At 41.4% G+C, this 22,075-nt stretch overlaps 1 protein-coding gene across 2 annotated transcripts in view; it reads right to left on the bottom strand.

The window, feature by feature from the left end:
- FRAS1 (Fraser extracellular matrix complex subunit 1) overlaps positions 1–22,075 on the bottom strand; it is a 362,104-nt gene that overhangs the window by 163,481 nt on the left and 176,548 nt on the right. For both annotated transcript variants that reach the window (XM_090036905.1, XM_090036906.1), the window contains 7 exons: positions 19,472–19,561; positions 18,818–18,856; positions 17,335–17,482; positions 15,710–15,853; positions 13,167–13,301; positions 2,996–3,139; positions 229–369 (listed from right to left, as the gene is read on the bottom strand). In XM_090036905.1, coding sequence (XP_089893031.1) covers positions 229–369; positions 2,996–3,139; positions 13,167–13,301; positions 15,710–15,853; positions 17,335–17,482; positions 18,818–18,856; positions 19,472–19,561 — 841 coding nt within the window. The remainder of the gene's footprint in view (positions 1–228; positions 370–2,995; positions 3,140–13,166; positions 13,302–15,709; positions 15,854–17,334; positions 17,483–18,817; positions 18,857–19,471; positions 19,562–22,075) is intronic.

Here is a 22,075-nt window from a genome sequence, read left to right as displayed (position 1 = left end):
CTCTAATACAGTCCTTTTCATCCATAGATCTCAAAATGCTTTACAATTGAGATCACTGAATATAATCCATCACTAGTGAACCAACTAACGTAAAAACTCGAATCTCCTGCCCTCTCAAACAATTCTGCACCCTTTACAATTCCCCTCCCATTTACAAATACCCAGAGAAAAGATGTTGTGCTCTGAACTGAGCCCTGAAGGGCATCAGAAAGGTCAGGAAGGTCATACCTCTGCATCTCCGGGTGCTGCCTGCGTAGTATCCAGCCGGGCACTCTGACATGCATTTCTCACTGTGGAGCACCCTATCTGAAGCGCACGTTAAACAACTCAGTCGGTCTGAATAACACGTTTCACAGGACTGGTCACAAGCTGCCCAAAGGGAGAGTTGTTAATGTAATGAACTCATCAGGAAAAAAACAGCAAGGCCACTGATCTCCATGCACACTTAGAAACAAATATAATATAACCATGCCCAATTCCTTCCTCATTACAAAGACACTTCCATGTGTAAGTTTATCAAACCTATGCATCATCAGTTTTCTTTTCACTGTCTGCCTCGCAACATTTGTGGAAATACATGTATAAATGAAGACAGGACAGATCCCAAATTGACCTAAATAACTTCTGGGATTCAGTGTGACATAGCAGGAGAAACATCAGCAGCTGGTTTACCCCAGCTACCTCCCACTAGTGCTATCACAGTCAGAGCTGCACTGATGTTACTGCAACAAGGAAAGATTATCAGAAAACACTCAGTGAGAGGAGGTTTTTTGCAAATCCCAGAGGCCTCCCATTCTCAGTATAATTGTGCACTTGAAGCAATAGGGTCACATCCCACCACTCCCCTGCCTGGATACATTGTAAAACATGGTTAACAATTTGTCATTTTCCACCAGAAAGATGCTTGAGCACTAATCCTCTACAGAGATGAATGAGGGTGGGGGAGTTCACAGCTTTCTTACAGCTAGCATTTCAGGTTTTCCTCAGCACAGTACTGGTCTGCAGTCAGTTCCCATTAAAAGGTTCTCTTCTCACACATAAGTGCTGTTAAGGACATTTTCAGCTGTGTAACTTCATTAATACAATGTAGAGTCATAATATATATGAGTTTGCACCACTGCGGCTCACTTTAGCATGTTGCCAAATTAAGGACCATTCTGCACTAAAACCAAACACCACTTTAAAGAGTTATAATGCCAGGACCAAATCATGGGGGTGCCAGTCTCTTATGCAGACAACATGTTAAAATTTCTTTTTAAATATAAAGTTTTATTCCACTGAGCCTCAGAGGGGAAAGGAGTGTGTATACATTCTTTCCCCTGCTATGAATGCAACAGCAGAGAAAAAAAACCTTTGCAGTTTTAGAACATTATACTGTTCACTACTTGTCCATGAACAGGCAACAATTGTACAATTTTTTTCATAAATGGAAATTACCTGATAAATGCGAGCACCAGCCTATGGATTTCTCACATGTTGAAAAATGAGTGGGTAGAGAAATTGCAAGCATCCTATTAATATTATCCTGTATTTTTTTAATCAAAGTTTGAAGAAAAATTTTCAACAAAAAGTCAAAACTGAGAAAAAAAAGTGACCAGTTCATGTTGCAAACATTCACTCTGCTATTCAGCCTTGGAGCTGTGCAAGTGATCACCTGAAAGGTACAGCAGGAAATGCTGGCCCAGTTGAAGTCAAAGGCAAAGCTTCCATGGAGCTAAAACTTCACCCAGCTTTTTCTGTTCTGCAGCTGAATGACTTCCCTTCAAAAATGGCTTCTATGTCCACCAAAAAACATTAATTTTAGATGCTCAGTTCAGGATAGCCAACATCTGATACTCTGAGATGTTGAGAAACTACAGCTCCCAAATGCAAACTGTCAATGTTGGGAACCTGAGAAAACTAGGAGATGCCTGAAGCAGACCACCCACAAACTCAAGCTTTCAAAAGCATCACCCATTACTTTTGAAAATGGGGGGAATCTAAATCAATTACAATTTCCATGTTTAAAAACAAGTGTAAGGTACCAGTGCAAGATTAACTTTCTGTGAACTTCATACAAACAAAATTTCACTATAAACATTCACCAGGTAACAGAAGAACATAGTCAAAGTGCAATTCCATTTAGAAAGGGCAGAAACATTGGCAATTAATTTTACTTGGCATCAGAGTTTAAGTCAGTCTTTAACTACCAGCAGTTGAGATGAGACCTATGCAAGGGCACATTATCCTACATGTGCCTACTGCAAAATTAACTGCACCTTCTGCTGAAGCAGCTACTGCTGCCTACTTTGGGAGACATGATTCTGGACAACCCAGACCATGGTCTTGTCCAGGGGTGGCCTACATGAAGCATGTATGCTACAAATGGCATGGACAGCAGCAGATCTGGCAGGGAACATAGGACAGGGAGCAGAAACTAGAGCAGCAGATCAGGGAAGGGGATTGAAGTGACACTTAGGGAGGGTGTGAGGTTAATTGTGGCCCACCTGCCAAAAACCTTGGCCCTCTGATCTAGTCCAATCTTCTGGCAATTCCTTAAGCTAGCCTGTTTTTTATTCTCAGGATCCACCTGGATTTACTCGAGTTACTTCCCCCTCTTCCCTTCTCTTTAATGGGCCTCCCCACTCCCCAAGTCCTACTTGCCCTGTAGGCATTCATCATTAAGGCACTGGATAAATTCATAACTTCAAGCAACCTGCTGGCAAAGGGCATCTCTTTCCACAAACAAGTGGATTTGTCAAGCTCTAAGAATCATCTTGTTTTTGCTTTCATGCTGTTCTGCTTAAACCTTTCAACATCTGAAAAATTTAAATTAACAAGTAACCTTATAAACCAAATGGCAGCATTTTATCACCCAATATTCATGCAAGAGGGCATGCCTGGCATTTTAAGATACGTATGGCACCATGTTTGCTGCCTGGCTGAACGGAACAGATTTTTGTTAGAAATGCACATGCAAAATTCTTGTAGGAGAAAACAAAAAGTGGAGGTTTACCACTGCAGATTCCATTCCTGATGTAGAACCCCTGGCCACAGCTGGTCACACAGACCCCTGCTTTTAATACATGAGAGTGGTCTTTGCAGGCCAAGCAGTTGTTCTCAGCAGCCCCCCAGCAGGTGGAACAGGTTTCGTGACAAGCTGTAGGGGAAAGGGCTAAGAGGTTAATGAACAACCCAAATCACAACTGACTTCTAAAAAAATGATTTAGGTGGGAATTCACTGATTTACACTTTTATTCCTAAAAAGACATTGGTATTACTTGCTTCCAAAAATCCTGGCTGTGCTGCAACTGGTCAAATCACCCTTTGGTGGGTGCAATTTGCTCCTGCAGAACGACTGGTAAATCAGAACAGCTCCCACAGCTGCGATGAGACCTTCAGAGGAGCAGCTTTAAACACTGTCAATGCTGGTATCTGAGTAGCACTGACCAGGATCATGGTGCTGTGCTCTACCTCCATCCTGCATTCGGATCTGTGCCAATAGACTCCTGGACTCATGTAGGCACTCACTGACAGCAATGGGACTTTTAAAGTACATAAAGATCTATTCTCATGGACCTGAACTGCAGGACCAGAGTCCAGGCAATTCATCCCAGAGGCAGATGGCAAAAGGACACTGGAATATGAATAGCCGAACTCCATTTCCAATGAATTTCAACAGGGAATAAGCAATTCCTGGGGACAGGTGGAAGCTGTCTCTTTCTGGCCAGTTCTCATGTGAAGCATACTGTGTGCAGCCAGAATATTTTTCCCTTATATGGCCAAAACATAGAAGGGACACGGCCCTACTAAACTGAGACGTTAGCTATATCTATCTCTGGGCAAACTCTGCAGTAAGGCTAGCACGTAGTGCTATTGTGGATGCTCCTGAATGATACAATATTGTGCCATACAGGCCACGGATACATACATCTCCCTTGTTTACATTTATATGGAAACATACAGTAAAATAGAATAAAGCAACCTATTAATATACTTTTTTGCAGTAAAATGAATGGCTATACAGAGCAAAATTCCATTTTCTGCCACAGCTGGGGGATGCCATTGACTTTGATGAAATTGTAAAACTGCCAGAAAATTCAGCCTGGTGTGATTAGGTTTTATGGTATTTATGTGGCTGATACATGTTAAATCATGTGCTGCCTGTACTCATATAACCTGCACGAATTACAGTACTCTAAGCTATTAGATTTTTCCCCTGATTATGCACAAATATGTTCGAAATGCGTTTTTAACTGTATTATTTCACAACAAGACAGGTATGTGCTTGTAGTCTTTTTCTGAATTCTGAAGGGAAACAGGACCCTCATGGCATTTGCCATGAATACACTAGCATTCACAAAGCTACAACCCACTTGTTAGAACTGCATTTGACAGTTGTAAAGTAAGTTCATGAACAGATTTGATATTTGATGCATACCAAGTGCCTTTGAAACTCTACAAAAAGCAAGGGTACAGATGTTTATGCCCAAAGAAGGACCCTGAAAACAGCTGAACCACTTCAAAGATGACTCTCAAAGAAAATGGAAAAAAAGGACGGGGGAAAAGGGGGCAGGGTGGACAGTTAAAGAGAGCTCTCCTGTGTATGTAGATGTCCTTAGGGAACCTCCAGAGACACCCCTAGCTCCAGAATACCACCACTACATGCCTTCATGGATACCTTGAAGCACTCCAAAGACACAGAGGGGAAGGGCCTAGAAGTTTGCGTGGATCTGAAGAACTCCAAATTTGAGCTGCTCCAATTGGAGCAAGATTTTGGAGCACTTCAAAAGTATGTCTTTTCAATCCTAAAACGCACACATCTTAGTGTGGTTTTAAAGGATATTTTACCACCATCTTCCAGATTATATTAACACCACTTGTACTCAGAAATTCAAATTATATATGAAAGATACTTCTGAAGCAAAAGTAGTTGCAAATATGATATGAAGGCTATGCAACACAGCACTCAGGAGGGGACAATAACAATTCACAAGAGGGAAATGCTGGCATGTTCTAGAGAGTTTAAATTAGAATCTGCTTAGAAAAAACAATAAAAGACCCAAGGTACATACTGGCCCAGAATAGATTAGAGCATGCTTGTTTTCAATATGAGAAGAACACACCTAATCTTGTGGGGCAAGTGAGGACAGGGAAAAAAGAAGTGGATGCTGCAATTTAAAAGCAAGGTAGACAGCTGCAACTGACATTAAACATACCTGCACCTTTGAAAACAAGAAGTAGCTTATGCCTCCCTGCAATCACAGATTTTTCAATTCCCTTTTTATCTGCTCCATTCTACTTGTTACATGGGGGTGAGGGGAGAGGGAAACATCATTCTGATTTATTAACAAGTTTGAGCAAGCATCTACCTGCTTGTGTGACCTTTATCACTGCAGCAACTGAGCATCTAGCTCTTTGATGGATATTAACTTTCCTGTGAGCCTTGCAGATGGGAAACTCAGGCACACAGAAACTATATGCTTTGCCCAACGTCACAAAGGAAGTCTGTGACACAGCTAGACTTGGATTCATAAGGGTTGAATTCATGGCCAGTGATCTGTCTGCTAGACCAGCCTATGATCCCTTCTAGTCTTTCCCTTCTATTCTCTTACAATTTACTATTCTCTTCTTTATCTTTTCCTTTCCCATTTTTTTCTTGCCTCACTCCTACCTTCTCCTGGCTAGAATGTTACAGTCAGTCCAATCTGTAGAATCAAATATCACTGAATGACGCTGATTGTCAGGTCTCGCCTCCTACATAGCACAGGCCTTAGAATTTCACTCAGTGATTTCTGCAGTGGAAAGAATTCTAACATACCTGACTGCTATCAAGCTCATCCAGTTGTGCTTCAATTAGAGCATGTCTATTAACCAAACATCCAGTCTCAGTTTAAAGACTGCAAGTGATAATGGGTTTAACACTTCCCCGAGCAGCCTGTTCCAAAGGTTAATTTCTCTCCTTTGTGGAAAGCTGCCTCTTTATTTTAATTTTAATGCTTTTCAGGGCTTGTTGACACTTGAAAGTTGTGTTTGGATCATGGTTTTGAATATAAAAATGCCCATGTCTGAATAACTTGTTATAGAGATGTCCTCACATCAACTTCACAGGTATGTCTGAACAACTACAGGTACAGAGTTGTTCCTACCACTTGCCTCAACTTCCAGCCATTGCATACTGCTATGAATAATTCACAATCTCCCTAAAATTGGATATATTTTTCCCCTGTGTGTACTTACAGACTGTTATTAAGGCACCTCTTGACCTTCTCTTCCATAGCATAAGTAGACTGAAATCCTTAATTCTCTCAGCATAAGACAAGCTGTCCACACCTTAAACTATTTGTAGAGCACTTTTCTGAACCCTCTCCATTACTGAAGAATCTTTTTTCAGGTGGGAACACAGGAACTGGACATAGTACTCCAGGCACAGGTTATACCACCTTGCTGAATTATCCTCTGTGCTCCGGCACCAGTGCACATATTCTCTTGGTTATCTGCTAGGTCCTTTCCAGAGTCATGGCTTTCCAGGGTACAATCCTGTCCCATAACTTTTGTTCTCTCTTTCTACATCTATAACCCTGCATTTGGGGGTTATAATATGTACATTTCACAGGGCCAAGATCAGTTAGGTTCTCAAGAGTGCTTTGCATTAGTGACTCCCTCCCTCCCCTATACAAATCCTGCATGTAACTAGACATGCTATCCTGGACTGCCTCCTCTCAAAGCAATTTGACACTGACTGCAGCCTCCCCAAACTCAGTCTCCTCAGACCTCCTATGTCTGAGACATGACTTGCCCACCCGGAGAGGTCACAGTTGCATTCCTCCTCCCTTCTTGGGTAAGAACCAGTGGGCACATCTACACATGCATTAATGCACCATAATTACTCTGCACTAAGTTTAGTACCTGTAATAACAGCTACTAACTTAATGTGCAGTAATCGAAGCTACTGCACAGTAGCACCAGCACATGTCTTTTAAGTGATGCTAAAATGCATTAAACTAATTCTACTGCACATTAGTACATTAATATGGCTTTTGCTATGATGCACTAATGCACAGTAGAATTAGTCTACTGCACTTTTAGTGTCTCATGTAGACAAGCTCACTATGTCCAAGTCAAGAGAGACAAGACCAGCACTAAGCCTCACTGGGCACCATCTTCAGATCCTAGCAGCAACAGGCTCTCTTACTACCTTGCTGCCATGGACTGTATTCAATCCAACTGCCTGCAGCAAAGCAGCTTTCCTACCACTACTGGCAAACAGCTCACAATTCAATGGACTTCTCATCCCACTACACCCTCCCCCAGAAATATTGCCTATCCATTCTCCTCCTCATGAATGGATCCAGGATTTTGTAAAGGGTAGAGTGGGAACAGTGAACAGAACTGCAGGGGTGGCTGCACCCCCAGTCCCAGCTTCCTCTCCATCAGAATGGGAAGATCATGCCATGGAAGCAGCAGCTGGGGACATTTTTAAGTCCCCTAATCAGGTAAGAATCTTTCTCCTGCCCCATTCTGTGTTTAGCAGCATCTCCTCTCTTCTCACCTCCCATTCCCATCCTCTCCCATCTACTGCTGCCACTGGTCTCCCCCCACCCAGTACCCAGCTAACCTAGAGGTCGGGGGAACTCCAGAGCTGTTCCTGCCCTGCTCCAACCAGGCTTTGAGGGGCTACAGGCTCAGCCAGAGGCAATGGCAGTGGCAAGTAGGTTTCCTCTCCTTGCGCCCACTCCCAGGCTGGTGGGGAACACCTGGAGGACCAGGCAGAGAGGGGAATCCTACCTGCTTCCACCACTGCACTGTCTTCAGGCTGACCATGGCTCCTTGCATAGCTTAACTGGAGTCGGGCAGGAGCAGCTCTTGGGGACTTTAAAAAGTACTGGTTGCTGTTTCCATGGCATGGTCTGAAAGGGAGGCATGTGACTGCATCTCCTCTAGATATACCCCTGCTCCTCCTCCCAACCAACCACCAACTGCTGGGCTTTCTCCCTTTGAAGCCTGACCCCCAGTACAGGTGTAAGCAGAAAGGGATAACTGAGCTGGTCTCTTAAAGGAGCAGGCCAAGTTTGTGATACTTCTGCAACCTCTGCCTGCAAAATGAAAACTCACTAAAATTACTGCATGTTTCACTTTGCAAAGACAGGCCAAATACAGAAGGGCATGCCTGTGGGCAGGGAGAGCTTAGGGGCAGGCAGAATGTAGCACGCTTTATAGGAAATGAGGGAGATGCTAGGTCCAGCCAGATGTGGAGACAACCAGCTCTATCTGAAGGTCAGATCCATTTGGCTAAAGTGTCCCCCTGCTCGCTCTCTCTCTCCCCCCAATTCCATGTTGCCTCTCCTGCCTTTGGCAATGATTCTGCAAAGCCACTGCAGGGTCTCATCAGCTCTGGAAGTTTCTACTGCAGCAACTGTTGTCTTCAAATTTTCTATCTCCCTGGGGTGCAATGACTGTAGTGTTATATCTGATGTGGAAAAGTCATAGAAATAGAGAGATAACAAACAGCTTAGCAGAGGTTGCCAGACCTGCTGAGAAGGTACAACAAGCCTGAAATGATAGTGCCATGAATAGAGTAACATCTAGAGTCAAGTTGATGGGAATAACAGGAAGAGAAGAGAAGCAAACAGGAATCTCCACACCAGGCTAGGGGAACTAGCCAGAGAGCTGCCCTTGGACAAGAAAGAAAAGGAGAATTGGGAAACTAAAGGCTGGAGAGACTGAGAAGGAAGAGGATAATAGATTGGGAAAGACTGATGTGGACTAGAAGAGAAGAGACAGGAGGATGAATCCACACAGATCACCTTCCCTCTAAGAGTTAAGGCTACTCTGTGTCCATCCTGTCTCTCCCAGCTCTTTCATTCCTTTTAGGCTGCATTAGAGCGGCAGAGCTAATGGCTCAAATGCAGCTAGTGGCTAATTCACTCAGGCAGTTTAGCTGAACCTAATATTTGCAGCAAAAGGCAAAGATCATATTGGCCTGGGTTAAATGCATGGCTTCCCCATCAGGCCTAACTCACCTGCTCATTCTGGCCTTGGTATCCACAAATAGCCTGAGTAAAACCATGTATTCTGCATTCAAAGCAGCAAGCATCCTGACAGGGCTTCAGCTGCAGGTCTCCTGTTGACTATCAAACAGGACTTGATTCATGCTCCTGCACATATAATCCTTCACCTATCATGCTCATAGTGACAGGCATCAGTGATTTATCACTGTCTGCTTGCCTGGAGGGTTCCCCCTTCCCTGACAAAAATCCAACAGCTATTGATTTCCCTGCAATATCTTTATTCGGTTTGTCTACAGTAACTTATGTGCTAAGGAAAAACATCTCAACACAAGCTATGGGGGAGCTGGGCAGCATTATCAGGCTTTTCCCTAGCTATCCTCAGCTTAGATCGTTCTGGAGGTAACAGGTAGCTTGCCTAGGCACTAGGGTGCACAGGGTATGTAGATACAAGGGGGGTGAGGCTAAAGGGGCATGCACTTTTTAACTATCTAAAAACAACTAAAAATCCTATAGGAGTGGGCCAGAAACACTCCATGCATTTAACTGCTTGTTCCTCTGCTGTAATTTTCCCTGTTGTACAGAGGCACTGAGAAGCACCAGCTCCATCTATTCCATTTTGTCCATTGACAGCATGGGATATTCAGCCTCCTCACTTGTTTTCCACACCATCCATCCCAGTTGAATAAAGACACTGAGTTGAGGCTGAGTACAGCCATTACACACAAGATGATCACACATAACAAATACACTTGGCCAACTGTTTTATCACTCACTTTCCCACTCCTATGCTGAAAGCACTGAAAAAAAGAGGGCTGAGTGTAAGCATGGGGGAGGACTTTCTGTTCTGGGGTTCTGGGCAACTGCCTATGTCAGCAAAAGTGAAAGTCAGCCATACACTGAGAGCATAGGAAACAGTATGTCATGCCTTCCAAATGCACAAAGGCTGAGGCAATTGCAGGAGAGGCTGGAGTAGGTTAGCTATTCTCAGAGGTCTTTTCTATTTCCAGGGCCAGAGTGGATACCGTTACTATTTCAGGGCATTCTACAATGTCTTGAGCTGGAAACCACAAAGGCTGAGGTGCTAATATCTATCATTAACCACTTTGAAAATGTAGGCCTAGGAAACCTGCTTCCAGCTGTAGAGCAAACTTGTGTCAAATGTAGAACTCAGGTCTCCCAAATTCCTGGTGTAGACTGCTTCCATGCACAACACAGCAAGCCACAGAAAGGTCACCACCAGCCTTATCACTGGTTTATTGATAACATTATACATCTCAGTAGCATGCTTATTATGTAAATGAGCCCAATGGGATAATGGTAGAAACACAGGTCATGGAAATCTTTTCCTGCATTTCGAATTATATTCCAGAATTATATTACACGCTTCAAGGAGATTTCTTACAGGCTGCAATCCTCAGTGTTGTTTCATTCTTGCCGAGGAAAGAAATGGGGAAGGCGTTAACCTGGCTGCTGGGTTTTGCTTATGTTTTCCTATTCCTCATGGATGGCTGAGTCATTTTCATATTTTGGTTTCCTTTCAAAGCTAAACTAAGAGCACCGTGCTGCTGCCATGTTCATAAGCCTGATTCGCTATTGTTTTTACTCTAAGTTTAGGACTTCCAGCTGTATTAAATGAGTGCAAGACGGGCAGGTCCGGGCCAATGCTTTTAAAAAGACAAGAACTCCTGTAATGTGCTGGCTCCCTTGAGGAAAACAAGCACGTGGATTTATAAAGCATTTGTGCTCTGCTGCACTCCAGATTAGGACCAGCCTGCCTTCAATTTCTGGTCAATATGGCATAACTGACTTGTTTCACTGAAGTCCTAGTACATAAAGCACAATGCCAGATATGAAAAGTTAGTGCTCTCTATGCTCAGCCATTCAACCCCCTTTTGCTTTACCAGAATTCAGAGCATAAATTATTTTAAAGTCTTCCTAGTCAATAGACTACTCAAAAATCTCATCTGCCTCTCTGCAGGTGCAACAATCAGAGGTGGTTTTGAGACAGCAAGCGATGAACACTAACTGCATCCCAAGAGGTGCCTGATGAATTATTTGAGAAAGTGCTGCTTGTCTTTTGAAACAGTTTTACACCATGTTACACATGTACACCATGTGTACATGTACACATTTACACAGAGCTAGTTATCTGAAACCCTTTTTTTCTTCTTACCAATTTTCAAATGCCCTTTTTTCTTAATGGCTTTATTGCTTTACAGAAAAACAAATTATAAACACAGAGGAGAAAACCAGCAGAAATTATTTCTTCAGCTTTAAAGTCAGTCTTGTTAAAAATAATTAAAAAAGAAGTAAAAACAGTGACTCATTGTAGTTTGTTCACACATTGCAGAGAACTCTCCTGCAATTGCAGAAGAGGCTGGAGTAGGTTAGCTATTCTCAGAGGTCTTTTCTATTTCCAGGGCCAGATCTTCAATGTTTGTTAATTGGAGCTGAATGAATTAACACAAGCTGAGTATCCTTTGCCCATCCTGTACTTGATTCTATGATAAATCTACTGCAGGTGTTTGCACACTGTTGAACAAGTGAAAACCAGTTTCAACCATCAGATTGCATGTGTGAAAAAACAAAGCATACAAAGACAAGTTGAATGGAAATGAAATGTGGCCTGCTTCTGAATTTTGAGACTTTCTCTACCAGCCTTATTTTATGCAGAAGATGCAGCCAGGCAGAACTAAAGCAAATTGGTTTAATTCCCTCGAGGAAACATGAACAAAATTTCCCAGCAACTTTCTACTGTGGACATGCATGAGTAGGAATATGAATGGAATGTACAATCAGTGATCTACAAACCAGTAATAAAATTAATATTAACCTTTTCCCACTGCTTTAGGAGTGACTGGGCATTGCCAATTAAGTGCCAGGTGCAGGGGGAAAGGAAATGGTAAAATAAAATAAACAAACTAGAAAATTACTTAAGAACTTAGATTGTATATTCTCTTATGCAGGGACTTATTTTCTTCGTAAGTGTGTACAACACTTAACAGATGGTGGCCCCAGTCCTTTACTGGGGTCTCCAGTGGCTGCTCCAATACTAATACTAGAAAATAACCTAGATGGTTGACTTGAAGGCAGAAAGTGTTATGAAAATGACACTCCAGAAACAATCCTTTTGTAGACCTCAATTCTGGAAATGCTCTCACCTTTAAATCAGCAAGTCATTCCACAGAAGTCATGGGGACTTGCTTAAGAAATTAAGCAGATGTTCGAGTGTTTGGCTTAGTTAGAGTCTCAGGAAGAATTAAAACCTTCTCTAAGAAAAGACCAGTTGCATGAAGGAAAAGTGCTAACTTTAGGGAAAATATAGCCGGCAGGATGAAAAAGGATCCAAATCTTAGTTAGTTTGGGCTAACTAAGATACTTCAAAGGAATGAGGGGAGCCCATGAAAACTATGTAAGGGTTGAATCAAACAGAAAACCACCATTTTCCAATCTGAATCTCAGCTTCTGGATGCAGACAAAGATATAAACCTTCAAACACATTTCACTGCTTTGTGGAATTGGTACTGTAATTAACACTGTAATGTTCCCTACATCTTTTCACTGAGAACAGCTACCATAATAGCTGGTCTACAATGGAGAGAGAAGCATGAACCGAACAAATGAAACTGTCAAAGGCAGAAGAACTTATAAAAATATTTATGTGAGATTTTCTCTGGCTCCAACCAAACCCTGTATCCATCCTTAATTAACTACAATAAACATCACTGAGCAAAGCCTCCTGACGAGGGGGAGTTTCATTCACTGAAAATAAGCCAGTATTGAACACAAAAAATATATCCATCCAGTGGATTCCAGCACATGGCTCTGGAGTTTAGGCCAAGGGTAAAATATAGTAATTATGTCCCCTACTCCCTTGACTTCCCAGTGACATTTTCAAAAGCTAGACTTCTATATCGTAATAGGACAACTGAGAAAAGCACAGGGAATCTGAACTAGGACATTCAGGAGCATTTTTTTTAAAACAAGAGTGAGCTCAAATTTATTTTTTTAATGAATTTTCCCCCATTTGCTATAATTGCCATCCTATATAAATTCTGTTATTTTCAGATCGTATAATGTTGCAAGTATCTACACCCATGTTGACAACAGATCTTTCAATACAAAGTATGTGCATCTTGGACCTATGCCTGTACACAAAGTATCCCATAAAGTTACCTGCACAGTGGAGATAGTCCCGGAAGAATCCTTCCCCACATGATGCCACACACTGCCCATGCTTCATTAGCAGAGGTCCTTGGCATGATGTACATTCAAATCCGCTGGTACAGGTCAGGCATGTTTCCTTGCAGGCTGTCCACACAAAACAAAGGACAAATATACTGCATTAGCTTAAGATGTTCCTGTACAATGATGCTGATGTGTATATGTTCAGGGGTGGATACAGGGTGGTACAGTGGTACAGTTGCAACCCTCCTTTAATTCATGGTGCACTCAAACTTTAAAACCAACTGCCTGGCAGCGGCAGTGGTATTTCTATTCAGCCAGTGCTGAGACAGTCATTTGACTTCATGGCTGATTATCATCTCTCTGTTTCCTGACAACATTTCTTCACTCCACAGGTATTAACAACTCATTTCTTCTTTTTAATGGTCTTGATGTTTCACTATTCAAACTATCCTTTCTTCTGCAATTTTGCTGTCTGTTAGCCTTTCCTATTAATGTCTCTCTTCTATTTCACAGCCCTGCAGACTGTTTTCAGCTCTAGCTAAAAACCTCAACTCAAGTATAGAAATGACTGACAGTGAAATAGTGAATGCACTGTCAAGACACTCAAGAAGGCTAAATTTTGAATCTGAATAAGAGATACATATTTAACTATGACTACAGGACTAATCATACAGTATCTTTTGATTTATTTTGACTATTTTTTGTCTAGTGTGCTGTGTCTTTTTAAGCTTGATATATATTATAAATTCATGGGCTCCACAGTTTAGAAAGGATGTGGAGAAGCTTGAGGGTAGGGAACACATTCCCTACCCTCTAACACACTACAGGGTAGGGAATAAATCCAGGCCGATCTAGACAGGTTGGAAAAGTGGGCAGAACATAATAGGATACAGTTCAATAAGGACAAGTGCAAGGTGCCGCACCTAGGGAGAAGGAACCACCAGCATGTCTACAGGCTGGGGGGGGACCTTCTCAGCAGCACAGCAGCAGAAGGGGATCTCAGAGTCATTGTTGACAAGATGAAGATGAACACAAGTCATCAATGTAACTAAGCGATCAGTAAAGCTAACCGCACTTTATCATGCATTAGCAGGAATATGAAGAACAGGTCCAGGGTGGTGATTCTTCCCCTCTGTGTGGCATTAGTCAGACCACATTTGGAGTACTGCATCCAGTTTTGTGCACCATACTTCAAGAGGGATGTAGACAACCTCGAGAGAGTTCAGAGGAGGGCCACCTGTATGGATAAGGGCCTGCAGGCAAAGTCCTACAAGGAGAGATTGAGGGCCCTGGACCTCTTCAGCCTCCACATATTCATTGGTGGGGAAGGGGCAGCAACAAATAGGAGATGCTCTGTTTACCAGGGCACCCCTTAGAGTAACTAGGAACAACAGCCGCAAACTGATGAAGAGCAGATTTAAATTCGACATCAGGAAGAACTTCTTTACGGTAAGGGTTGCCAGAATCTGGAATGGGCTTCCAAGGAAAGTGATGCTTTCCCCTACCTTGAGGGTCTTTAAGAGGAGGTTAGACATGCACCTGGCTGGGGTCATCTTTCCTGCTCAGGGCACAGGGTCCGTGACTTGGTGGAAGCCAAGGGGTGTGCATCAGGAACTGGGAAAACATCTGTTCACCAGGGCACCCCAAGGGAAGACAAGGTCTAATGGTCATAAACTGCTGAAAAACCATTTTAGACTAGACATAAGGACAAACTTCTTTACCATCTGAGTCTCCAGAGTCTGGAATAGACTCCCCCCAGAAGTGGTGCAAGCATCTACTCTGGATACCATTAAGAAACGCTTGGATGCTTATTTTGCTGGGGTGATCTGACCCCAGCTGACTTCCTGCCCTGTGGGCAAGGGGCTGGACCTGATGATCTCATGAGGTCCCTTCCAGCCCTAATGTCTATGAATCTATGAATTGTAAGGCTGTAAGGGACCCTGGAAGATCATCGGGTCCAGCCCACTGCAGCAGGCAGGAAAGTTATATAATCTATCAAATTAGTACACATTGGAATAGTTGAATTTTTTGATTTGATCTTAAACTCAATGATATATTGCTAGCTCCCTAGCATATTAGTTAAGCTTCTAGTTTCATTTTAACTGGAGAAAAATATGTGCTGTGTTTTATGTGATGTGCCACACCATCTGCACCTCCCTTTTCAAAATCCTATATCCAGCCATGTATATGTCCTGTTGGAAGGCTATGTTCAAGGAAGCATGCCCATTCATAGAAGTAGGCGGTTTACTTGAAATATTCTACAAAACTCATTTTTTTAATGCGCTTAATTTAAGGATCCATTGAAGTCAATAGGATTTAAGGGTCAAATTAGAGTCTGGGAGGCTACATTTATCAAATGTAACCTGATCTCTTGGTTTCATGTAAATATGAGATAAGAAGGAAGATTTTCAACTTCTAAACATATGTGACTGAAGGGGAACCTGAAGAATAAGTCCCTGAAAAACCTGCCAACTAAAGACCTGTGGACACTGCAGAAAATCCACTTAGCTGGTCCCATTCACTAGCTATACCTAAGCAAACTCCAGCATCCTTGTAGAATCCAGGTTCACAGTTCCCCACACAGTGTCCCTTCTGCAGTTGCTTTGTTGCATCCCGACAGATGTCACAGTGGTCAAAGGACTGAGAGCATATCAAACAGTCTGGGTGGCACTGCACTGCCATGAGAAATAAAAGACAAGAAAGAATCTGTCAACAGCACATGGTTTGGCACAAGAAGGTTAGAAATGGCATGTGCACAAGAATCAGATCTAGAGCCATCATTTGGTTCATCTGCCAAAGGGTCAAGCCTCTTTTTCCCAAAATAGCATATGAGTTACATGCTGTACCACCATATCTTACTCTGCTAGCGATGAAGTTACTAAGAAGTTAATGGGACTCAGATTAAAATACTCAAAAGTAGCTAAGTGATCCTAAGTGATTTAGGCATAGTTACACAATATCATAACCATTTCCTTTCTATTTGTGTTCCAGACATACATCTCTTCAGGTCTATGAGATGTCTCAAAGCTTGTGTGAACTGTCTGAAAAAGGATTTCCTTCACTTCTCGATTTTTGTTTGTTTTTGGGTGCGTAATAAATAATGAACTTTAAAACGTTTGATCTGAGAAGCCAACAGAGCTGCTCCTGCAATCACAGAATATAAAACTGTGAACGCATTTTCTTTGTCCACTGATAAACTATTAACCAAAGTGCCCAGATAAACCAAAGTAAGTTGAGTGCAGCAGGAACAGCTGCCAATATAAAAAAATAGGAATCCACAGAAAAAACCTATCAACTATGAAATTTAATTGAAGGGAAATGTCAACACCCTGTGGAAAAATTAATTTATATGCAAAATTACCCTATAGCAAAAGCCACTCTAACATTTCCAGACAATTATTAACAGGCACTAATTCAGCCTGAGGCGAACTTGGCATGGCCATTTCAGAACAAGGAGGTTCCCTTTTTTTTAAAGGAAATTAATCATGAGCCTATAAACGTCAAAAACCTCATCAGAGCTTAAGAAGGAACACTTTTCTTTGTTACATTATTCTTTATATTAAAAAAGGAACACAAAACATTTCAAGAACGGCCCTTCCCTACCCCCAATTACCAATATTTTACTGTCTGTCAAAAGAAAGCTACTAAGGGTCTAATCCAAACTAAGTGAAGAAAGTGGGAGCCTTTGGCTCAAGTCTTAAACCTAACCTGAAATCTTAATTTAATTATACAGGTAGGGGAATAATTACAAAGCCATGAACAGAACAGAAGCAGAGAAATTAAAAATTGAGATAGGTATCACAAGAAAGTTGATAAAATTGAGAAGAGTGGGGAATGCAAGGACTGGATTGTACATCTGTTACTAACACTAATGAGCACCCACATAATCACTGCTATCCGAACTACTGGGATAACCAATGTGAGTAATGGCTGGATAATCAAGTTACAGCTATAAGCTTGTTCTCCCCCTTCAGGTCCCTCCCATACCAGCGTATCACTTAAAAGTGTTGACAAAAAAGTTCACTTCATTTCCTATCTTTAGTTCTATAAGTCAGGTTTATAGAAGTTAATACCCTGTTCAAGGACAAGTGGGAGAATCTAGCAGTATCCTTGTAGAGAAATGCAAATAACAGCAGAAACTGCTTCAAACAAATACCTGATCTGCATTGTGGGCAACAGTCTCCCTTTACCTCCACTGCCAGGCTGCCCAGTGGGCAAGATGGACAAGAGCGGTGATAGCAGATGACCTGGGTGTCCCGGCATTCACATTCTTTGCACAGGCCTTCTTTCCATTTCTCTCCATTCTGCACAAGACAACATTGAATGTCTGTGTTACTGCTCTGTTCTCACTGCAGAGATGTGGAGTTCTGCAACAAGACTGAATCCCCACCATGTTGCATGTTATAAGCCACAGTGGGTTTGGCAGCTAGTCTAGGACTAGGTATCATATCACCAGTAATAGGACAGCCTTTGCACAAGATAGATAGTTTTTTGATTTACAACAATCCCAAAATAAACCAGCAAATCTAATACAGGGGTAATGATCATCAGCCCTATTCTGACAAAACAGAAGGAATACTGCTGTACCAGACCATATTCAGCACTCCCATCTTGGCGAAAATCCTGTCCCCAAGAACAGCCAGTAGCAGATACTTCAGAGAGAAAGGTATCTTTATTTTCCTACAGACTGGGAAAGTTACTTTGCCTAATCATTGTCAGTTAGGTGTAGGCTCGTGGTGCTTTGCTTGTCATGGAATCTTTTATTGCATCCAATGTAACGTTAGACATTCTCATTACACATGCAAATAGATAAGCCATTTTTAAACTTTCTGTGATCTTGCTCTCAATTATACAGAGCTTTGTATTGCTCTGTATTGTGGAATTGCTTTCTTTTGTCATTTCTAAGTGTACTGCCTTTCAGTTTTATTGCATGCCTCCTTGTTGCATGCCTCTCACATCATGAACAAGAATAAATAGTAGGAACACCTGTTTGCTTTCTCTGGTCTTTCCTAAGTAGTTAGAGTTAATTTAGACCTCACTAATGTATCTTACAGTTTACAACATCCCTTCTAACGTGCATCATTCTTTGTTGGGAATGAATTCCATCTGCCCTTTTGCCTAACTTTATCACCCCAATTTTCTGTAAGTCTGGATTAATAACAGAATTTCACAACATCTCAAAAGATTACCACTGCACTGACCCATTCTACAGTTCATTAACAATAATTTTAAATAAAAACAGTCACATGACAGTGTCTACAGTCACTGTTAATCTTTTACCATGGGAAAACCAGACAGATCAAAAGGTTACAATCTTCTTTCAGAAAACACTAGCTCGAGGACAGGAACAATATATGCTCCTTTTTCTATATCCAGCTAGTTTCACTAGCCAGTGAAGAGGGAAACAGGACCACTTCATACCTGTTCCCTACCTTGTCTGGGGGGACCTGTACCTATGGGACCACTAAAATAGAACCATTTCTTCATTTAGCACATGCAACTGTGCTGAGCCCCAGAATAGGTGGATGATATATGCATGAACCAGGCAAAGAGTGATGCTTAGATGACCAGAGATGCTTTGTGTGGATTTCTCTAGTAAAAAAAGTCAGTGGATCCAACGCAATATGCAATATACTCACCTTGATACGCTTTCCCTCACTTGTATCAGAGAAAAAAATCTAAGAAAGGAAATAGATAAGTTGCTGTTTAGAAAAAAAACACATTAATTTTCCATTGCCCACATCTGTTAGAGCTTTTCATCTCTACATATGTAGTAGTAAGCAGCATTACTCATTTGTCAGAATCATGTAAGATCTGCTATTGCACATCAACCAAAAAAAAGTAAGAGTCAATTTTAGAAAAATTCCTTGAAAATATACATAAATAATGGAGTCCTACTGCAAAAAAAAATGCTCAATAAGTTATGCATTCAAAAAGTAAGCTTTAACAATGCAGTTTGCAAAGGAATGTAATGAAAGTTAGACATCTTACAACTGAGGGAATGCACGGAAAACTTAGGAGTATGTACATTAAACAATAAAGAGGCATGACAGGGGAAAGCAAGCAAATTTAATAAATGCAATAAAAAATCTTTGATAGATATACACAGTGCAGAGAAGTAAAAATAAACAGATTGTATACAATGTAAAAAGGATAAATAATATCAATGGAGTTTTCCTTTGTAAGTTTCAACTAAGAATGTTCTTGCTAGACCTGTAGGACACAGCCCATTCTCCAAATCTTCACAGGCTTACCACCCTGCACTGCATATTCCAAATTACTGGGCTACTTACATCTTTGGTATGTTCTTTGTAAACACAGTAACTATCACTTGAAACACATTCAGGACAGCACTTTCCCTCTAAATGAATTAATTCTTCGCCCTGTGGAGAAAGGTTGGAGCAATACAGATAGAATTAGCATTACCTAAACACACCAGGGAATGCAGAGACAAGAGAGGTTATTGCACTGGAATGCAATCTTCCATATCTAATTTCACCCGTATCTTTCCTACATCCTACTTCATCTCTGTTTGTACATTCCAAAAAATGTGTTTAACTAACATTGTGGTTGTTGAACAAAACCCAGAAAAGGTCAGGAACTTCACCAAAAAGACCAGTGCTTTGTCCTTGGCTTCTTTTATCGTGTTCTTTGTTTTATTTTTTGTTCTTGAAGAAAAAGATAAAAGTTTTAAGATCCTCATGGGAGAGCTGAAAATATATAGGATTTTTAACTAAGATAAAAAATTCAGCACTTGCTTACATCTGTGTAAATCCAGAGAACTTACTAAAGTTATACCAGTGTATCAGAGAACAAGTACTTAGCTGTAAGACACAGAAACAGGGCATCTGTCTGACTGTTCACAGTCTATTGTGTATGAATGGAGGTGAAACACTTATGGGAGAAGAAAGGTAGTCTTGTGTTTAAATAGCTCAAATTATAGACTCAAGGGAGCTAGATTCAATTCCTGGCTTTGCCTTGGTTTTCTAGGTGACATTTTATTTCATAGAATCATAGAGAAGTAAGGGGTGAAAGGGATCTCAAGAGGTCATATAGTCCATAGTTTCTTAACCTATGGTACATGTACCCCTGGGGGTACACAAGACACAGTCAGCAGGTACGCGGGTACCCCAACACTCTCTCTCTCTCTCTATCGCCCCTTCCTCCTCTAAAAATTATGGCAAAACATTTAAATTTAAATAATTTGGCATGCCGCACAAAGCCCTCCTAGTTGGTTCAGCTCTCCTAGCTTTGGCCAACATCACCTCTAGCCCAGGTACATACTTGAGCTGTGCACCGCTAGTGTAAAAGGTGGCAGCCCTGCCCCCACCAGATCAGACATCTGTCATATCACAGCCTTATATACAAAGCCCTTCTTCCAACATCTGGCACACATTAGTCTGTAAATATAAAATCTCTTGGAAAACTGAGTGTTGGGGTACTTATTAAAATTTTCAGAAGTTAGAGGGTACTTGCTACTTAAAAGGTTGATCTAGTCCAACCCTCTACCTGAGGCAGGTTATTTGTATAGGACAGTTTGGTCCCTATCCAAACTATCCTATACAAATCCACTGTCTAACTTATTAGCAAATCTACAATCAACCCTGACACAATACAAGTCATAACACCCAAACCTGCCACAGGTAAAGCAGCGGACCATAGCAGCCAACATTCTGTAAAAAGTTGTTAATATATATTCAAAAGATCCCAAATCCCTGTTACAGAGGAAATCAAAAATCCCCACAGCCTACACCAATCTGACCATGGGGTAAAATTCCTTCCCGGCCTCAAATTTGCATTAAGATTCCTTTGTGCTATTACGGTCATAAAAATAGACCTTCAGATAGCTGTAGATGTATGAAAACAAATCAGAACAGACACTTTAATTCTAAAGGAGAAGTGGCCATGCACAGACCTGTACCAAAAGAACAACAGGTATGATTTCACAGCTCATTTAGCTAGTTTGGGGAAAAACTGGTGCGATGAAAGGATGTTTCCACATTACTCAGTCTTGGGCTAGAATGCAAGATCATGACTGGAACCATGCAAAACAGAGCAATCCCAATTGGTTTAATCTTCTGTGATAATTGCAAAGGTACCCAATGTTTTAGTATGCTAAACTATTCATAAATATCTTCATACCCCTACTTGACTGTATCCTGGTTGACATATTCCCCCTTAATTAAGGCATATTTCTCAAAACAGGAATTCAATGTCTGTCTGGGGTTTTGCAAATGTTTCCATATAGACCACCTCCATGCAGACTATTGTAAGTGTAAATTCTAACCCATTTTTAAAACTATTATCCAAAGTACAGTGTCCTGTCATTAATGCCCCAAGGTATTTCGTTCAGTCAATCAAGATCCATCTTCAGTCAATCAAAACCCATCCTACTTGATTAAAGTGTAACCTCCGGACTGATCAAAAGCTTGCAAAAACAAGTTTCACACCTGGATATCTAGAAACAAGATCCTCACAGTTAGCAATGGTAATGTGATGGTCCTATCCTACCTCCTTTTTTCAGACTTTAATTGACCAACTATCAAGAAGGAATGCTTTGCAACTGTACAATTAAACAGTATAAGAACAAAACAGAGTTGCCAAGAAAGTGTGTGCATTCCAGGAGAGACAGAGAAATCATTCTGTACCCAGCCATTCACCTCCTGAGCAACAGATCCACGCTCAGTGTAGGCTGACAAGACTGAAAATGGCTTTCTGCCTGCATCGGTGAAAAACTATCTTGCGGTTAATAAAGACTAGGACTTTTAAGCTAGCTCACTTACTGAATGTAGGAAAAGAGTCTCTTGCTGTCATTTAGTTTTTATAGTTCGTGTACAGTATTGCTATTAACCAAATGAGGTGTTGTATCAATCCTTAACTGCACTAAGTTTGAATCC

Source organism: Crocodylus siamensis, chromosome 2, assembly GCF_052110815.1.
Source record: "Crocodylus siamensis isolate JL-2025a chromosome 2, ASM5211081v1, whole genome shotgun sequence".
Classification (NCBI taxonomy): domain Eukaryota; kingdom Metazoa; phylum Chordata; order Crocodylia; family Crocodylidae; genus Crocodylus; species Crocodylus siamensis.
This window is presented reverse-complemented; position numbering and strand designations above follow the sequence as displayed.